Raw genomic sequence first — 21,952 nt, 5'->3', positions numbered from 1 at the left:
TGAAGCTGTAGTTATGTGCACTGACTTAACTCATTACACAGTTTTACCACATTTATGCGTTTGTTGTGTGGCTTATTTCTTTGTATGAAATCTCTTTGGAGAGTTAAACATCTGAGAAGTATTAGTTGAGTCATATCCTCTCACGAACCTATCCCCTTCACAATGTGAAAACCATGACTTTTGTGGTTCCCCTCCTAAACAAAGAAACCAAGCAGACCTCCACATTGAGCAGCATGTGATGAAACGGAGGGGACAATGCAAGGGGCGATGTAACTGTTGTTACATATGGTGCACATCGCTACCACAAACCAGCTGATAACTCTAGCACGATTCCGAGTCCATTCCAACCCCAGCCGGCCTCACAATAGGACAGGCATGTGCTGGGCTGAGGCCCATTTCAGTATGTTTAGTAACTGACAATGCTTGTTGATATCCTAGTGTGTTGGTGACCCGGTTTTGGTCAGGCCACATGTGAACGTAGATTTCATAGGTCCCACGTCAGTGCACGTGGTATGATCAGGTGACACGCGCTTCAGCTAATCTGAATCAAGGGCCGTGAATAGACAGGTAAACAGGCTATTCTTACCACAGCGACCCGTCTGTCACACTTGACTGGCATCAGCTGCTATATGCGAGCCTATGAACCAGGCTCACGCTGTAAGGTACACACGGTGTGACGAAACAGGGACGGAAATGTGACAGAGTATGGGATAGTTTCCTGGTTTCTAATTTAACATTCAAGGAATTGACAGTGCAGCAGGAGGTCCTGTACATATCTCCCAGAGGGACGTTGATTTCACACTGCAGACAGACATTACCACACAGCTGGTTTTGGAGCAGCTTGGCACTATTGCCTGTTTCATCACTTGAGATAATTAGGAAGGCTATTGATAGTATAGCGGTGACTATCTTTAAAACTGGAGCGAATATTCCCATTCAAGATTTTCAAATCATCTCCTAAAATGACAACTGGAATACTGTTTGTTTTCAACTTGTGGTGAGTGTTTTGGTTTTTTTGGTTTATGTAATTATATGGAACTTCATTGTTGATGTTCTGAGAAGAAGAGATGTATGGAAATATTCGAAATATTAAGAAAACATGTTGAATAAAATCATGAAGTATTTGTGACATGTGATACAGACATAATCAATCAGCTATATATCCTCCAACACATATATAAGTAAGATGAAGTGGTGACATTGAATAGCATTTGATGTTTTTACTTCTCATTAACTGTCAAAATATGTCAGTGTGATTAATTGAAAGGATATGAATAATTCATTTAGCATCCATTTTTAGCAAGAAACTGAAGAGATATAAGAAAAGTAAAAGCTTGTCACTGATGTTATGGTTATTTTGGGTTTTATTTCTACCATTTACTTCAATTTCTGTTTTTGTTTGTTCCTAATTGAATATTGTGGAATTTGTGTATTCCAATATGAGTTAGTAAGATGTGAAAACGTCTTGCTTAACTCCATAGATTTGAGTCATTTGTTGGAAGGAGGAACATCTTACATCATTATGAGGTATACAGTAAACTGCGGTTATAACAAACACGCTTATAACGAACTGACGGATATAACAAACTTACTTTTTGGTCCCGACTACTTGCTGTAGTCATGCTGTATATGTACTTATAACGAACTACGGTTATAACGAACTAAAATTAGTAGTCCCTTTAAGTTCGTTATAACCGTAGTTTACTGTATTTTGAAATTGAGATGATTGACACCGAAGAATGAGTTGTTTTTTTGTCCACGTGTTGAGATGTGTTACTGTGTGATACATTATAAAATCAATAGTAATTCGCCATATGATACTCAATATTTGCATGTTGTCACTGGCAACAGACAAATGTTGAATGTTGAATCTGCCATGGGGTTGTGTTTTCTCTTTGTCAGTGTTTCTTTGAAAATCAATCATGTGTCTACATTGTCTACAAGTACAACGGCTGCAAGACTCCGTCTGTGTGGGATACAACAAACAGTTGTTCACCTGCTAGTATTTGGCCTACTTTAAACAGCTTACTGAGATTCAGACCTATTTTGTTGTAAAAGTTCCTCAGTGAGTGAATGTTGTTTAACGCCACTGCCAGCTCACGGTAGTTGAGTTGTATCAGAGTGGCCTGTAATAATCTGGGCTAGGCAACTCACTGGCTCTAGTTGTCATCCATGTGGCCAGGGTATGATGACACACAATCAAGCAGGTGACACATCTTCATTTTAGTCAATAAGCCTGTTTGGAACTGCTTGACAGCATCCAACAAGCTCTTTTTAGGACATTTTGTCATATGCCATGTCTAATGTTCAGTCAATCATGTACTCATGTTATAAACATAATAAATTCCAAGGGTTTTTGATAGACAACTGATTATGCGAAACAGCTAAATTTTCCTTTGTTTTTTTCTTATAAAAAAGCTGTCAGTGTTATTTTTCTATGAATGAAAAATGTTTCATGATACACATCCCATTGTCATTGTATTATTTACCATAGTTGAAGTGTTTCAGCTTTAAGTTTGGTCCAAACTTTGGTCTAGTTTGAGGTAGAGGTAATTTTCCTTATGAGTAGGTTAAAGATATGCAGCAGTGGTACAGGTTTTATGAGGATATCAAAGTTCTGTTATGTAATTATGAAATCACTGATAGACTGATTAATTTCTACCTTAGACAACCATTAATTTGTTGTCACTGCAATGTTTGAAATTAAAGGGGGGTTGTTTGGTTCTTTAGGTCTTTTCCTGGTAGGGATTTTGGGTTAGAATAGGTCCCCAAAGAGGTGACGAAATGGATTGACTGGTCAGGCTAGGTGCCCTGACTACATAAATTGATTTTCACAATATCCATCACTAGATTGTCTGGTCCAAACCCTATTTTTTTTAAAGGCTGCCGTTATATAGATGGAATATTGCTGAGTGTGGCATTAAACACCCATGTACATAATCACCTACACCTTTTCATAAGCTACCAGTATTCTATGTACGAGTAATTGTGAGTTTCAATAACAAAACTGGTTTGCAGATGCTGTTCCTATGCAACAAGAAGGTTTTTTTGTCACCTTTTATATCAAGATGTCACTTGACCTTTCACAAGCAATTTTATGTTAAACTAAGTTTTTCTCAACATTCACTTGAAAATGTATTTTATGAAAACGGGCAGCAAAGCTAAATAGAAATTTTCTTTTTTATATATTATAAATAAGACAACAGTTAAAATTACTATTTGTTGCTTTGATAGGCTTTTCTTCATGTTAACACACAGAGATGTGAGTTTGAAGGAGACTTAATGACGATGCTGGTAAGTGGGAAAAGGTCACTGGATGCTCTGTAACCCACAAGTATTTCTTTCAAGTCCTGTAGGTTTGTGTGCAGTCAGTCCAAGCTCAGGTCTTGAGAGATGGGGTGTGTGAGAACGTTGTAATCACATCCAGCTGGTGAGAGGTTATCTATGCAATTAGCTACATCCTTCCTCAAGCCTATCACATCAGGAACAGGACTTTCTCCATCCGTAGCCTGAATAGTCAGGCCTACATACTGACAGTAGTAGCCAGGGTTGGAAATAAGGGCAAGTGAGCCGGTCAAGAGAGAAGAGAGTAAACAGTACAAGAAAATGTTCAAGTTTTCTTTTGCAGTGTTCAGAGGGTGGTCCTGGGGTCCTTGAGCAGTGTTTGAAATATTTTAGAACCCAACAAGACAGTTGGGCAGGTGACCCATTAATGTTGCCATACCATCTTCAAAGTTACCTGCCGCATTCAGACATTATAAATTTTGAAAATTCATCAAGATCTTGAGAGGTATGTGGTGTGATGTACCGTGGGTGTGAGCCTATGTACACACAGGATACATCACTCCATATACCTTTTGAGATCGGTTGACAACTTATAGTATCTAAATTGGTGGGAATCATGGTACAAATGTAACCTGGTCATCCTGTCTACATGATATTCGGGCGGTCTGGTAGCCTAGTGGTTAAAGCGTTCGCTCGCCCGGGTTCGATTCACGACATGGGTACAATGTGTTAAGCCCATTTGTGGTGTCCCCCGCCGTGATATTGCTGGAATATTGCTAAAAGTGGCGTAAAACGTACTCACTCACTCACTACATGATATTCTTTTTATTGTTCATCCTTTGTCTGTGCAGCAAAAATACTTGAAAAAATGTTGAAATCAACATTTAGAGCCCAAAAATATGATTGGCAATATTAAAATTTGAGGGAGCTAGCATGTTTGAAATGGAGGATGCTGGAACAGTTGTGGTATATTGCTGTAGTATTTGAATCTTAGGACCCCCTAGGTATTTACTTTTTAACATGAGAGTTTGTTTGTTTGTTGTTTAACGCCGCACTCAGCAATATTCCAGCTATATGATGGCGGTCAGTAAATAATCAAGTCTGGACCAGACAATCCAGTGATTGACATCATGAGCATCGATCCGCGCAATTGGGATCAATGACATCCATCAACCAAGTCAGTGAGCCTGACCACCCGATCCCGTTAGTCGCCTTTTACGGCAAGTATGGGTTGCTGAAGACCTATTCTACTCCAGAATCTTCATGGGTCTAACATGAGAGTAATGCCATGAAACCTTTCCATGCTCAAATTCAAACACTGACTGGCCTATATCCTATGCCTTTTTTCAAGGTGACAGGTACATGTACACTGGGATTGTTTATAGCTGGTAAACTATAGTTAGCATGACAAGTTGTCAGTACTGTCTGGATGGGTGGATCCTACACTGGTCATAAGTATATTTTATGACCATGCTGTGTTTTATATGGAATACAGGGGTCGACACCTTTGGTCATAGTCAACTAGTCCATCACTCATTTTGGAATAGAGGTTTATATAAAGCATTTAGATTTCGGCGAGAAAACAATAAGCCCCTTTAGATTTTCACTTGTCTCGGACTAATGGACCAGTGACCGTTTCTTACCTTGGAATACAGTTGTGGAAATTTATTCAGTAAACTTAAGTTATCTTAACTATTATATTTAAGAATAAGTAACCGTGTTCTCAAATACCAAATACTGCTTTCCCACCAATATTAACATAATTCTTTAATGCAGTTTCTTTGTTAAGTAACACTAACTTAGAGGGGCCTGAATATTTAGGATATCAGGCGACCAGACACAGGATACTGATTTCCCGCTAAGTACTAGCTACAATATATACAGCAGGTTTTCTATTAAGTTTTGGAGATAACAGTGAAACAGGCTTCATCTAATTGCTATGTTCCTCTTCCAACAAACAGGCAATCAGATCCTGTGTGCATGGCATTTTCTTCAGTATAAGTTTTATCTTGCTTAGGCACCTGGAAATCTGTGGAATTTCCACTTGAGTTTGCAGGAATTTTACAACCATTCATTAACATCAACCAAGGTGGATCACTAGATTGAGTTGGTTTCATCATTAACTCGTAAGATTTTATCATCATACCTCTTGTAGAGGTGTAGTGATATAGGGGGTGAGCCACAAGATACATGTCGGATACGAGTGCTGCAATATGGTACTTACATGATACACATTGTTTCATGATAACCTTTCTCGTTTCTGTCTTTGTAATACTGGTGACCTGCCGTAAAAGGTGACTATGCTTGTCGTAAAAGGCGACTAACGGGATCGGGTGGTCTTGCTCGCTGACTTGGTTGATGCATGTCATCGATCCCAATGGCGTGGATCGATGCTCATGATATCAATCACTGGATTGTCTGGTCCAGACTCGATTATTTACAGACCGCCGTCATATAGCTGGAATATTGCTGAGTGCAGCGTTAAACAATAAACCAACCAACCAACCAACCAACCAACCAACTGGTGACCTCACTCCTGGCTTGCATTAAATTGCGTGATTATTGATTATGCATGTTCAAGTTATGAGCAAATTTTATATATTTCCTCTGTTCAAGAGTGGTTCATGAAGGACAAATTTGTTTTAGTAGCATTTGAACTTTTTAGTCTTTTATATGTCTTTATTTTTCTGTGGATTATCAACATGTAAACTGTTTAAGGATCACCTTTTGAGAGCTATGACATCAATGAATTTGAACACTTAACTAGATGAGGTTTAGTTGTTTTCATTCAACCTTAAAGTGAGTCAAGATGTTTCTTAAACAGTGGACTGTTAGAATTGTGAATATGTTCTGGTAGTCATGTCAATAATTTTTCCTTAAACTAGAAGACATAAAAATATCTCTTGTATTTCAATACTGCCCCTTCTAATCTGTGTGACAGATTACCAGCCTTAAGACTTGCCCAAGACAACAGAAAAACATTTGGAGTAAGACTATACATGCAATAGCTTTTGAAAAATAGTAATTTCTAATAAAGTTAATCTGAAATTAACTGTTGACCATGTTAAAGATCAGGGTTAGACATTATTTGTTAGTACTAGTATCTGCAAAACTGATTTGCTAGAGAGTTACAGTCTACCTGATTATGAAAGTGATAGCCCACAAGAAAACATCACTAGTGCTTCCTGAACTTTGTTTTAGACTAGTAGACTATAAGCCTGATTTCAGGGCCTACAGAAGAAGCCTAAATTTTGTATCCTTAATGATCCCCTGCCCAACAAAGTTGGCGGGGGATATAGAAACGGGCGCCCTCATGTTTCGTTTCCGGAGCATAACTCATAAACCGTTCAATATTTTTTCATGAAACTTTGCAGGTCTGTCAGGTACATGCTGAACTGGTGCCTTTTGCTATTTAGAAATTTTAGAAATTTTTATTTTTTACGTTTCCATGGCAACAAGATGGACTTAGGTTCTGTGAGGGTAGGGTTCGTTTCCGGAGCATAACTCATAAACCGTTCAATATTTTTTCATGAAACTTTGCAGGTCTGTCAGGTACATGCTGAACTGGTGCCTTTTGCTATTTAGAAATTTAAGAAATTTTTATTTTTTTACGTTTCCATGGCAACAAGATGGACTTATGTTCTGTGAGGGTAGGGTTCGTTTCTGGAGCATAACTCATAAACCGTTCAATATTTTTTCATGAAACTTTGCAGGTCTGTCAGGTACATGCTGAACTGGTGCCTTTTGCTATTAAGAAATTTTAGAAATTTTTATTTTTTACGTTTCTATGGCAACAAGATGGACTTATGTTCTGTGAGGGTAGGGTTCGTTTCTGGAGCATAACTCATAAACCTTTCAATATTTTTTCATGAAACTTTGCAGGTCTGTCAGGTACATGCTGAACTGGTGCCTTTTGCTATTTAGAAATTTTAGAAATTTTTGTTTTTTACAATTTCCATGACAAGTTCCCCCTCGGTTATAAAAGGTTAGGGTTTGTTTAGATTTAATTATGTCATAAATTCTGCAACAGGGGTGGGGGATATAGCCACGTTAGTGGCAAACTCTTGTAAATGTTTGAAATGAAGCATGAAAGTCAAGGGACTCTGTCATTGCCTTTTGTTAATGTTACGTTAAGGTTACGGTGGTCTCTAGATTCAAATACAATAGCAGCAAATTCTAGGGACCCCGGAACCCTCTGAACCCCCGGGGACCCATCCCCCCACACACCCCTAAGTTTGATGACTGTTTGGCCTCCTACTGTATTGTATATTAAAGCAATTTCATTGTGACATTTATGATGAAATATTGACAACCTGTGTCCATATATAATGCACTATCACGAGATGTCTTGTAATGAGTTGAGTACCTGGCCGTAGTATCATGTTCACCTGATCTTGTTGAAGTGACAGATCTATGACAGGCTGACAGCTCATTATCTTGTACGTCATCATCGACATGTGACGTGACCTTGACTCACTACGAGGGTCAGCTGATAACAGACAAGTGTTGTGAATGTTGTCACATGTTTAATTGACTGCGTCAGTTTGGTCACACTTGCCTGGGTCTATTGAAGGCACGTGATCTCATTCAAGGATCTCCATTGTTGAAATAGAAATGTCAAGGGGACCTTGGAATGGAAAATGTTAAAATATGGATTATTTTGAGGGTCCATACAGTCAAATTCAAATACTTTAGCCAAACAACTCAAAGATCGAAGATCCCCCATAATTTCAAGACATGGTAGTTCATGTTGATGCTCCTCACTGGATTCTCTGCCTGCATTAGACTAAAATCTAGTCTCTGAAATGAACATATCATACATAAAAAAAACAGTTGTTCAGTTATCTTAATAAAAATATAATAAAAAGGAGCCCAGTGACTCTCTTCATTTCCTGATACTGCAGTGATCTAGACTTGCCAAACATTATAGACTTGCATGGGCTGTATTTGATATATATTTGTATCAGGGTCTGTAAGACAGACTATGCCTGCATGAACATGTTTATACATGTGAAAACATGGCCCTATTTATCCTAAGCTAGAGTAATATTGTGTAAGTTGAAATTTCAAAATCATAGTTACACTAGGTTCTATGCAACATGTACAATAAGGTTAACGTTTTGTTTTTGTTTGCATGTTGTTTAACGCCGCACTCAGCATTATTCCATCTATATGACAGCATCTGTAAATAATCAAGTCTTGACCAGACAATCCAGTGATTGATGATGCACTTTAAGATCTAAAGGAGATCTGATTAATAACTTGCCCAAGAGATATATACTGAACAAAAAAAGTTAGGAATCATGAGTATTTTTAGGGAATGTTGGGGAGTGTGTGAATAATGAGCACACAATTTTATTAAAGTATCCCTCAAAATATTCATGATCCCTAAGTTTCTTGTTCAGTATATATCTCTCTTGATGGTGCAAAGGACAAGGAAGAGTCATAGACCCTCACTGATGTCATCTGTTCCTTGAAGGGTGATGGTAAATTACTGTAAATAGCTGCAAAATGGCATAGGTTAGGCCGTGGTGCAAAAACAAGTTGTGGATTGTAAAAGTGAAAGAACTTGGTAAAGGTCAAGTTTGACATGGACTGTTGTGTAAGTTACTGGAATAAGATTTGTGGGATGAACAGGACACAAGTTAACTAGTGTTTCCTTTTTAACATTCTTATGATAAATAATGAATATATTGTCAGTATTAAAACTATGAAACATTTGTGTAGAGTTCATAGCCTGTGCAGTGTTTGAAATTCACCCTGAAAATCAATGAGTGCTTGTCATTAGAGGCGACTAACAGGATCTGGTGGTCAGACTCGCTGACATGGTCGATGTCATGTCAACAACTGGATTGTCTGGTCTAGACTTGATTATTTACAGACTGCTGGAATATTACTGAGTATGGCATTACACACCACACGCACACACATACGCAAGCATGCAACAAACAAATAAACAAAAGAAACAGAACCCTAATGTTGAATATTTGAGATTGATTGGTTCCTAGTAGATTCATATATTATGCAAGCAGACATGAAGGACGCTGGGACACACACACACACACACACACACACACACACACACACACACACACACACACACAAACACACACACACACACACACACACACACACACACACACACACACACACACACACACACACACACACCTTATTTCGAACACTGCTGTTTGTTGTCTATGATGTATAAACAAACACACAATTAAAAACTGATTTTCCAACCCTTTCGAAACAGTTGGGCCTTCTTCGATGTTTGCTCATGGCTTAATTTGTAAATCTATACTGTATGCTTTTTAGTAAGTTTCCCCTAAACCTCTTATGTAAATTACTAATCCTTGAACCTTTGACCAGCTTTATATCTTTACAAACTTGTTAGACTGAATGATATCAATGTTGGGATAGGCCGAACGTTTAATTCTCCCCCTGGAGGCAGTGTGCACACAAGCTAGACAAATAGGATTATCATACGCAATCTGTAGATTGTTTGGATCATGTGTAGGGTGTGATGATACTGCTAGTGTTGCACACAACATACATGTGTCCATCATTCAGTCTCTGCTATGTTTACAAGATGTGCTATTGATATAGGTGGGAGAATCAACACAGGGTTACTCTACCCAGGATAGGGAACAGGTCGAGTACAGCCCGGCACAGGATTATGTTCCCCCCTAAGATTTTGGTTCTGACCGCTTAGGCTAGTAAAATGTATTCCAGTCTTTTAAGATCTGAAACTAGGCCATATGGTAAGACTAAAATCCTGTTAAAAACTTGAAAAGCATTCTGGATTGACTCTAATGTTTGTGGCATTATCACTACCTGAGAGAGTTTGTTATACAGACCCAGAAACAAATATATCCAAATAACAGCCCATGGAAGTCTATAATATTTGGCAAGTCTAGACTACTGCAGTATCAGGAAATGAATAAAGTCTCTGGGCTCCTTTTTATTATTTTTATAACTATAACTTAACAACTGTAAAATATGTTCATTTCAGAGACTAGATGTTAGTCTATCCTTAAGAGGGAGGTGGCACTCATGCAGTTACTCTTAGAATACAATGTAATTCAGACTTGATGCTCTGTAAAAAAATAAATCAGAGCAAAGTTAAATTTTCGGTTATTCTGTAATAGTGGAATGAAGTTCTTCTGGGGATAGGTGCAGTCAGGTAGCCTAGTGTGTAAGCATGCGCTCGTCATGCCAAAACCTTGGTTCATATAATTTCAAATATGTAGTGTTCATGTTGCATTGATGTGATATAAAAGTCAGGAAAACTGATGCATTGAAGGGGTGGTCGGGTAGCCTAGTGGTTAAAGCGTTCACTCGTCATGCTGAAGACCCGGGTTCGATTCCCGACATGGGTACAATGTGTGAAGCCCATTTCTGGTGACCCCCGCCATGATATTGCTGGAATATTGCTAAAACCATACTCACTCACTCTTCTGGGGATAGGCATTGTTGGAGTAGGAGTATTGCTCAGCATGTGCAGCAGATGATCATATTGCTGTCAACTTCATTCTACTGGAAATATTTTTTGGGGTTTGTGTTTATGTTTGTTAAATTCTGTCAGTAAAGTCCAGAGTATTCATCACTTGTAAGAGCCTCTCTTTGGTGATTCCCAGGCAGAATAGGCGTCATGTCACTCATCTTTTTTTTATTGTCTTAACAGAGGGTTGAGGCTAACATCTAGTCTCTGAAATGAAAATATTTTACAACAAAAAAACTGCAGCAACCTGGACTTGCATGGGCTGTATGGGATATAATTGCTTCATCATGTTCATTGTCTGTATGAGGACAGAGGATAGAGCGGTCACATGTGATATATCTGATGTGTGTCTTCCTATGCCATGATGTTTAGTAATGTTTAGTTTTGTCAGTCATTGGTCCAATTACTTAACGTGCCACCTTAACAATCTTTGCCCAAAACATCTGTCTATTTGTCTGAACTTGTCTTTCACTAGGGGTTTTCACTAGGCTATTATTAGCTACACTGATTAGACCGAATTAATTTTTTGCTCCTTCTGGTTGGGAAGATTGGTTAAAAAAGCTGACTGTGCTAATAAAGTTGTAATATTGCAGGCAACAGCAGATGGTAACCTTTACTTGCTCAATGTTTTATTTAAATAATACATTAATGTATGAGATGGAACTTGGAAATGTGAGCTCAAGGATAGCATTCAGGTTCCTCATTTGTCACAATATTGACAATTTGTTTAGCAGTTCATTTATTCATATGATATACAAAAATATGCATTCATTACGGACATTTGCTGTGGACAGCGGTCTGACAATGATTTGAGTAGATATGCTACACCACACAATACTCTCTCAGCTGAACCAACAATTTCGAGGAAATGAAGGAATTGTTCGAAGTAATTTCCTCCAACTTAGGTCACATGTTGTTCCTCTGTATTTCTCCATGACAATAGACATGTAACATTGATTTCATTACCCTCCATATGGTGCTCTTTCACTATTCCTGCTGATTCAGCTATTCTGCCTGGGTCAGTCTGCCCTTTGGCCAGGAGGGAGCCTCATCATCATAAGGACTTACCTTACGTGCTTTATAATGGAAAATAGGTTTTGTCACATTACGTCAGAGCAAGCATAATGGAGCCTTCATGAGGATCTGGCTTTCAGATTTGCTACTGGGAGAAGTTTCCTCTTCCCTTCATGGTTCCTGGTGTCTGTAAATCAGGCTTAGGTCAGCTTGCCCCCTGGGCGGGAGGGAGCAGGCTTGTGTGTGGCCAGTGAGTCGCCTCAGTAACAAGCATGTTTTCAGAGAAGATTACCATCTACTTGTCTATGCTGGAGGGCAAGTGTGTTGTGTAATCTCAGCCAGAAAAACAAGGTGCTAGACAAGATTTGTTGTGCCTGGCAGTATTTGCTTAACTCTTCATTCATCTACTGCTACCAATTATACTGGCTGCTTGCCACTGTTATTCACTGTTCTATTGATGACTAATTAATAGTCATTGTCAGTTGTTAGGTAATTACAACACATCTCCAGTTTTAAGTGCTACAGTTCTTTGGTGGTCAACATTTTAGAGAGGTCTTGATTACTTTAGGAAGTGCTGTTTGATGAGTTTATATTGTTCCTCCTGCGCCAGGTGTTATTGAGTAATTATGTAATTGTTGTAGTAGTATGTAAGGTGGTCACATGCCGGCCTCCTTCATTTGGATGATTGTTTGATTCAGGTGTAGATGCCGTGAGTCCGAGTCAGAATGCCTCATGAAGAGAAACTACCCCTGGGATTGGTGAAAGCTGTTCACCAGTATTACTTTAAGTTATTCTGTTTTAGAAGGTAAATATTTCAGGATGACTTGTGTTAATTCCAGATTGGTAAGAAGGTGATGTCTATGTCCCATTTCAAACAAAATCTCATCTTTTATATTGCCACTGGAGCTTGTACAATATTACAAATTTCCAAATTTTCCTATTGTTTTAACATTACAAGGGCATTTTACAGTGGTAGAAACTAACAGTTTTAGACCACTAGTCCTTATAATGATAACATATAGCAAAACCCCTAAAATTGGCAAATTTCTACTAGTCCTTATGATACCTTAACTATTGGGCAGTTTGGCCAGGACTACAGGACTAGTGCCAATTTCTAACCCTGCATTTTATCTTTACCCAGGCCAGTAAAACTTTTGAGTTAAGTTGTAACCATGTACCATGTTCCTATCATCATGTTCAAGTGCCAATGTAGGGATTTCTGTTAGATAGAATGCTGGTTGTAAGACTTGACTAATGGATCAGGTGATCAGCCTCTTGGTGACATGGTTGATTGTGTGTCATCATACCTGAGGTTTAAAATCCTGATTTTTATCGTCAGTAACATAAACAGCGGCTGATGAGCTCAATGTTGTAGTTTACTACCTGTATCACTTTGGCCTCTCCTCCAGCATTAACCTATTGATAAATAACTGAAAAAAATATCCAGAGCAGAATTAAACCCAACTCACTCACTCTATCAATCACACTCATTGAACATGACAGCAAGTCTATTACTGAGGGGGGGAAAGTGATACATATGTTTCAGGTAACTGACCAACCCATTGTTTTATTTGCGACCCAAATGTTTTTGTCATAGCCAATATGAAACCATATTTTACATTTTCAAGAAATCTGGTGTTTCCTCATATTATTGTTGTGTAACTATAATGTGACCTACAATTTTTTAAAGACAGCAGCTAACAACACCATTGTTAAACGAGCCATCTGTGTTGAAGATTTTTAAATGAATTTTAACTAAATTTTAACTATCTCCGGACTCATACCTGTTGGATTCATAATACCTGAAACAAGTCTTTTTTTGTTTGGCCTAACCCGCTACCAAGAAACCAAGCCCAGTGAGTGTTTCTAAGTGTAGGACATTCGAAACTCCACCTGAGACATGCTCAACAAACTCAACCTCCAAAACACACCTTGGAGAGGCCAGGTGAAATTAAAACACTTGCCATGTACACTGTGTCCATTTTCAATGATTTAGCTAATATTTGTCGAGTACCAACTTCCCTGTTTGGTCGGGAGCCAAGGTAGTTTACGTTTCATTACCAAGGTTACTGTGGGGATAATCCAAGTGAAAGGTGCGTTTGATCGCCATAGCAAATAAGGGTGGGGCCTACAATGTTCGTATCAGGGCTCGTGTAAGGATAATTGCAGATACTTTCAGGACGTGGCTTGTGTAGTAATCGTCAGACGGAAGCCATGTGACCTCTTGTCCTTTGGCAACACCTGATGTTGGGGTCACATGAATATTTATTGCCTTATCCGTATAATAATATGTTAGTGTTGCCTTTGGGCAAAACCACAGTGTGCTGTTGCGTGACAGATTTACTAAGTGTTTGATTTTGATACACATTTGCTATGACAACGACATGACTTGAAATGTTTTACTTTTGTTGTAAACATGATAGTAACTGGCTTAATCATTCAATCAATGATCGACAAGGAAAGTGATTCTTGTAAATGTTGCATGTGGATTATTAACTTTTAAGTTACAGTTCATTAATAGGGCATCTCACCAATGTATTTGTAATTTGACTTGCATCCCTCTCATTCAGGTTGCATCTTTATTGCATCAATGGTACTGTTAACAGTCATCATTTAATAATATATTGTCACACTTCATGATTCACAGGGTAAAAATGCCCTCTTCAAAGGCTCATCATTTTAACATAAGACCCAGTTAGCTGTGTCCAACATCAAGCATGCAAGTCAAGGGGACATTGTCCTGACTCTAATGTAAACATAAAAGATTCAGAGTCCATAGATACAAATACAAAAAGAATCCAACATTAAAGACCCCCGGACCTCTTAATATTCGAACTGTGTAAAGACTTCTTTATCATGTTTATGTCCTTGACTTGTACAGCAGAATGTGTATGATTCTGTTGTAACTCCATCTTAGCTTTAAAGTTTTGAGTTAATAAACACCAACAGTTAAAACCTCGACTGTTGCAGTCACTCCAGATAGGCATTGTCGTGGCTTTATTATCAGCTGTTGAGCTGTATTAAGTGCTCCTATCACTCAGTGTGTAGGTCCAGGTGCTCGGCATGTATATAGGCAAAAAGCAGGTCCAGCAAGCTGTTTCAATAGAGCCATTGATACAGCTGACTAATAACAACTTTGTCCACGTCGAGGGCTGGCCATGTCATTTCATTGACGTCGATATGGTTGACAATCACTATATCCAGCTATTGACCCAGAAACATGGTCAGTGCTTGATTTGTTTTGTGCATGATTTTGTTTAGGAGACTAAAGGAAAACAACTTTTGTCAAACTTGCTTGAGGGAGTCAGCCTTTGCTGGAGCAAGTGGGAAAAAAACTTTCAATGTTTCTTAAATGTTTCGATAAAGGGTTACTATAAACAACTAAGGGAGGTCACTCTATTCCATAAGCTCTTCTATCAGCTGCAACAAACATTCATCAGAAGTAAACAGGGTTAGAAAATGGCACTAGTCATGTAGTCCTTGCCAAACTGCCCAATGGTTAAGGTATCTTAAGGACTAGTAGGAAATTTGCCATTTTTAAGGGGTTTGCTGATTATTATCGTTATAAGGATTAGTGGACCAAAAATGTTAGTTTCCACCGCTTAGTAAACTTACAACATGTCCTGCCTCATAACAATGTCTAGCGAACAAGTTCTGGAAAATGATTTTTTTCGCATTTATCCCAGGGCCCCAAGTATATCAAATGTTCAATCCCTATCAAGCCCTTGAATTGTAAAAGTTGGAAAATAGCTATATGTGTCTTTAGTCACTAGTCCAGTGCCCAAGTCTAATAAAATTTCTCCTGTTCCAGTAACTTCACACAATATAAGTCCATATACTAAGACAAATATATACTGAAAATAGTCCCAAAATACAATTTTGGGGACAGTAGACTCAAAAGCATTTGGTGTAGATTGAGATAGGTGTCAGTTTTCAGTCTGAGTTTAATTCGCTTATTATTACTTCAAGTGAGAGTCATTTTGAACTGAGTTGCCGATCTTTGCCAAAGGTTGCATCAAACTATGAATTATTGATGAGATACGATAATTAACTGTTGCTATTTTGTAATTGAGCAGACAGCTGGTCCTTGCATTTTGAAATTGATATGCTACTGTTACAGTGACCTTTACATGCTTAATATTTAAAATCATGTTATTAATATTTAGACTCTCAAATTACTGTTTTGGGTTTTAAAAAGTAAAACAATTTACTGTGAAACACCTATGAGGATTGTTATTTCACTTGACATAACAATGACTATACAACATTCATTTTGTCTTGATGAACTTTTTGAAAGGGCTCTTATTAGTGATTGGGTGGTATTTTCATGCCAATACTGTAATTTAAAAAAATGTATTGTTCATTTTCCATTGATCATGTTGATCTGATATGAAAGTCAGGAAAACTGATGCATTGTGGAATTCAGTCACATCACACATAACTCAGGCATAAATTCCTGAACAGCAATGTTTACTCGTCAATCAACATCTATCTATGTTGTCGTAAAATTGGTGCCGAAAAAATTGTTGAGCAAATTTATTTGTATTAATATTGGTATATAGATATATGTGCAGAAAAGTTGAGGCCTGACTTTAATTAGCTCACCTGAAAGTCAAGTGAGTTTAAATCATGGCCTGTTTGTCCAGCATCTGATGTAAAAATCTTTGATGAAATCACTGTACTGATGGACCGCCTCCGTAGTCTTGTGGTAGAGCGTCCGCCCGGAGAGCGGAAGGTCCAGGGTTCCATCCCGGGCCGCGTCATACAAAAAGACGTTAAAAGATTGTACTTGTTGTTACCCTGTCTGGCGCTCAGCATTAAGGGGCTAAAACAAGGACTGGTCGGCTCGGAGTCAGTATACTGTGTCTGAGTGGGGTATTCATGTTAAACTGCGGCATGGTATCTCAGTGAGCTAGCACTATAAATCGGCATCAGTTCGGACTAGTACAAGCAGCCACACACACACATACACGTGCATGCACGTCGCTATATAAGTGCAATAATCTTGGACGCGACGTTAAACCTAATTTCACCTCACCACTGTACTGATGATTCTGAAGCTTCACATTCTTGTTCCCACCAATCATCACATTTGTTCAGGAGATTCAAATCTGATTTTCAAGATGGCCGACATGGGCAGCCATATTGAAAAAGCTATTTATGGCATTACTCAGCCTGTACTAGACTCTTGCCTATTGCTTGTTCCTACTGTTTGCTCATGGTTTTAATCAAAATAAATTGATGATATGTTTTCTGTAATAGTGTTAGCCTGCTGCGCAGGACTCCCCAAGAGATATGGCTTAATACAACTAGTCCTCCATCCTTCTTACAAACATTCTGCCTTCAAAGCTCACCATCTAGGGATGTTATTGAAGCTGCTCCATCTTTCAAAGTAGTAATTAGACCTGAACGACCTGTAATTAGCCTGGATCATCTAACTGCCATATATGTAGCTCAATAGGACATTTATCTGGACCTTTTTATTTACATACAGTCAAACCTGTTCCAGAACACCATGGGATTTGTATGGAATGTAGTACAGATCCCTCTTCCTAAAGTGACGACCTGTAGTAATGTCTCGCCAACAAAGCAGTGCTCATTCAAGCAAGATTCACCTTAACAGGGTTCACGAAGTTGTTTGTGTCATGTTCTACAGATAGAAAAGTATTCAAGTACCTTAAATGATTCAGTAAACATCCTCACACTTAGATGTGCATTTGAGTGAATTTGATTATGATGAGGAGAAATCTAAGAATTTCTGTGGTGGAAGGACTGTTTCCATCCTCGATTATCCAGTGTATTATGCTTCCCTTCTAAACTGATATATACCCCGGACACGTTTACTACCATAGTTTCGTTTTGAGCCAGATTTATATCACATGACACAAAATACAAAATTATTCCGTTCCATATTTATCTATTTTCCACTTTTCATATGTTTAGCATTATGGAATCTGTAAACCACTTTTTTGAAAGTTTTGCCTAGGGATGACTTTCTTGAGTAAAATACGGTAGATTGAACCCTGGGTGTTTATATCTTGCAAGACCAGATCCTGCTGTGTACAACACTGTCACAACAACGTACCACTTACTGGTAGGAAGGTTGTATTTACAACAGAAAAGGGATCTTACCATTTTGTATTTTGTAAGATGTTTGCAATGAAGGAAGCATCTAAGAGGTACCTCTGGCAGACATTGAGGTAAGGTTGTCCTCATTGTTAAATATGTCAACAAACCTCTTTTGAATGTGTTTTTGTGAGGGTGCGCCGACCATGAATAAGTCACAAATGCATGTCTTTTGCAGTCTTTTGTAGTCTTTTGTTGAAAAAATACTCAATTGTTAAACTGTCTGGTGCATTCTGCATAGTTCCATCATCCTGTCCTTGACCTTTATATCTTATATTACTCTGAATCATACGGTTGTTGTTTTAGAATTGTAAGATGAAGCAAGATATTCCTATACCGACATTAAAAGACTAACGTCATCGGGTGGTCAGACTCGCTGATGTGGTTGATGCCAATTGCGTGGATCGATGCTCATGATATTAATCACTGGATTGTCTGGTCCAGACACGATTATTTACAGACCGCCGTCATATAGCTGGAATATTGCTTAGTGCGGCATTAAACAACAAACCAACCAACAACCAACCAATGCCCCTGTCAAGTAGAATGTAAGTGAATGTGAGATTCTCTGATATTCTACCCCAAAGGCCATGACTTTTAAGTTATGTCCTTGAAAATTGTTGCTATTGAGTCTGAAGCCATCTATCTCATAACCATAGCATAAATTGCCCAAGAATGTTATTTCTTCAGCAAGGTTTGAGACAGAAGAGTTGTCATTTGAATGTTTTGTGCATTTGCTTGAAGTTTGATTGTTTGTGACCATGCTGTACTTGTTTTGTCAAATACATTAACTAGGGAGCACAAGCCCAGTTGACAAAGGTGTCGCAGAGTTACGTTTCTTAGGCATGCCAGAAACCTAGGATTGTAGGTTCGAATCCCGGTTCGCCCCAATTATTTCTCTTGGTTTTCAGCACTATTGCCATTCTCATCAGTTCACCAAAGTGGTAAACGTCTATGCATTAATTATGGGCTTTCTACCAACATTAAGCTTACTCGACACTGATTTAACTGAAATAATCACATAGAACAAAATCAGATCTTAACCATGTTAACAGACCACAAATACATGCAGCAGCAGTGCATGAAGTAAGTGCCTGCCTGTAGGCCTGACATGATTTAAATGAAATACTGTTCAAAGTGGTGTTAAACCGGACTCACCACTCACATAGAAGAAAATCAGACCTCAACCACAAATACAGCATTGTTCGAAGTAAGCGCCTGCCTGTAGGCCTGACATGATTTAAATGAAATACTGTTCAACGTGGTGTTAAACCAAACTCACCCACTCACATAGAAGAAAATCAGACCTCAACCACAAATACAGCATTGTTCGAAGTAAGCGCCTGCCTGTAGGCCTGACATGATTTAAATGAAATACTGTTCAAAGTGGTGTTAAACCAGACTCACCCACTCACATAGAACAAAATCAGACCTCAACCACAAATACAGCAGTGTTCAAAATAAGCGCCTGCCTGTAGGCCCGTGGCAGGAACATGTCATTTTGGGCCCCTAGTTTCAAATCTGTATGGGTCCTTATGGCCTGCAGTAGATGTGTCGATTTATTTGTCACAAAAAGGAAGTTTCAAGAGTTTTTAAGGACATGCCGATTCTTAAGTCTGTGGGTACTGATGGCAGCCTGGCAATGTTTTATCATGTCATGTACTGTAGACAGGTGAGAATCTTCAGCGGATCCGCGAATATCCATTCTCAACCCTGTATAGAATAGGCATATTGATTTCTTTCTTTCCCTTATTGGCAACGTAGTGGATATATATGAAACCTGTACATTACTTATGAGAGTAATCGAATGTTCTCTGTGTTTCAGGAAGGGGAGACGGAAAGATAAGGACTCCCCTACCCCACCTGCCAGCGAGGAACAGCGTCAGTACCTGGGGGAAACGTTTATCAAGGAACGTGTTACAGAAGCGGATTTCTTCAAGCTAGTCTCACTACCTCCACACCTAGACTATAATGAGTGGTTGGCTACTCACAGTAAGTTTAAACACTTTCTTGTGCTTCCAAATTTGGAATTTATCAATTGCTGAGAAGAATTACCTGCAATCAAAATGTACTTTACGACTGACGAAGACCGCCCCAGTGGTCTAGTGCTTGAGCGTCCGCCCGGAGAGCGGAAGGTCCGGGGTTCAATCACCGGTCGTGTCATATCAAAGATGTTAAAAGATGGTACTTGTTGTTCCCTGGTCTGGTGTTCGGCACAAGGAACTATAACTAGGACTGGTCGGCTCGGAGTGGGGTATTCATGTTAAACTGCGGCATGGTATCTCAGTGAGCTAGCACACACATACACACACACAAACACACTAAGACTCACACACACACACACACACACACACACACACACACACACACACACACACACACACACACACACACACACACACACACACACAGAGGTTATGTACTAGTGGCTAAAAATGCAGACTGTTGATATGTGTTTTAGCTACCGGTAATCACACAACAAATCTTGCATAGTTATACAGATGAAGAACGGACGATCAAGTTATATGCAATTTTGAGTTCAATGCACTGGGGTCCAATGGCAGAATGCACTGCAAGTGTCTGTGTATTAATTGGAGTTTATATTGAAGAGGTGGGTGGTATTACCAATACCAGTATACCACGATGTGAATTACTTATGAATACATATCACAATTCATTTGGAAAATACTGGTATACTGCGGGGTTTTTCAAAATCATGCATATTTTCATCTTGTTGGCAGAGTTTATATGAGTGACAAGTCAAAGTGAAATTATGATATTCAGAAATTAACAACTTTACTGTTTCCTGTGATCTGGGAAAGCAAAACTATCCGTGATCAGTTTCCTGTATATAATGTGTCTATTACACATGCTTTGTGACCAAAGCAACATCTAACAAAATGACGGACGATTACAAAGTTGTAAAAGATTTCCGGAGAAAGTTCTTTTAGTTCAGGTTCACAACAAATTACAGATAAAAGAACACATGCATTATATAGTGGTACGTAGCCCAATACATGAATCATTATTTCAATTAACTGCAATGCGAACGTCGGGTCAATATCCATCACTTATAATTGAGGGTACTGGTGGTCTTGTGGTGAAATAAACTTCTCATCCCTTTGCAGAGTTAGGTGTTTGAGCCATGCCAGGACCTGCCCATCTTAGGTTAAAATTCCAGCTTCACCCTAAAAATGACATGTGTCGCTTGGTGCTTTCCTCCCACATTTAGTTCACATGCCATGATATGACTGAGATAGTAATGTAAGACCCGTGAAGACCGGGGTAGAAAAGGTCTTCAGCAACCCATGCTTGCCGTAAAAGGCAACTATGCTTGTCGTAAAAGGCGACTAACAGGATTAGGTGGTCAGGCATGTGATTAGTCCCATTTGCGTGGATCGATTCCCATGATGTCAATCACTGGATTGTCTGGTCCAGACTCGATTATTTACAGACTGCCGTCATATAGCTGGAATATTGCTGAGTGCTGCGTTAAACAACAAACAAACAAACAGTAATGTGAAACTTGTTATGAAACATGAGCTAGAGCTTCCACCTACAAACTAGGTGTATGTGTATTGCACACAATTTTTAAAGAACAAGAGAAAAGTCCCCTAGAGAATGTTAAGTCATGATGATGCACATGTGCCACACCTTACGGATGTTTACTTGGTCATGCTTCAGGAAATAACTGATAACAGTGACGCCAAATTTGAGAAATGAATGACAACTTGGATTATATTTGGATTACAATTTGGGTGTGTCTTCATAACCTGTCACTAAGGTTTTTAATAGGAAGAATATGTCAGGGTGAAGTGATAAACAGTTACGTTTGATGTATGGTGGTCATAACAGATAATTTTATTTGCAAATTCGGAATGATTGAGTAGTTGGTTTTGATATGACACTTTATCATTGATTTGAAACAATAGATAATAGATATTTTGTATTGATATTTTTCCTAAATACAAAATAGTCCAAAAACATTTTGGGTTTTGGTAGTTTACCATTAATGATTCAGTT

General features: G+C 38.7%; 1 protein-coding gene across 3 annotated transcripts in view; it reads left to right on the top strand.

Annotated features, from left to right (window-relative positions):
- LOC124135476 (MOB kinase activator 2-like) overlaps positions 1-21,952 on the top strand; it is a 50,145-nt gene that overhangs the window by 12,489 nt on the left and 15,704 nt on the right. Inside the window, exons 1-2 of one of the 3 annotated variants that reach the window (XM_046500840.2) lie at positions 524-997; positions 19,755-19,921. In XM_046500840.2, coding sequence (XP_046356796.1) covers positions 963-997; positions 19,755-19,921 — 202 coding nt within the window. In that variant the 5' untranslated portion in view covers positions 524-962. Of the gene's footprint in view, positions 1-523; positions 998-17,859; positions 18,004-19,754; positions 19,922-21,952 lie in introns of those variants that run through there. The other 2 variants (XM_046500838.2, XM_046500841.2) reach the window with 2 other exon arrangements.

Source organism: Haliotis rufescens, unplaced genomic scaffold (assembly GCF_023055435.1).
Source record: "Haliotis rufescens isolate VD_foot unplaced genomic scaffold, xgHalRufe1.0.p SCAF_6, whole genome shotgun sequence".
Taxonomy (NCBI): domain Eukaryota; kingdom Metazoa; phylum Mollusca; class Gastropoda; order Lepetellida; family Haliotidae; genus Haliotis; species Haliotis rufescens.
This window is presented reverse-complemented; position numbering and strand designations above follow the sequence as displayed.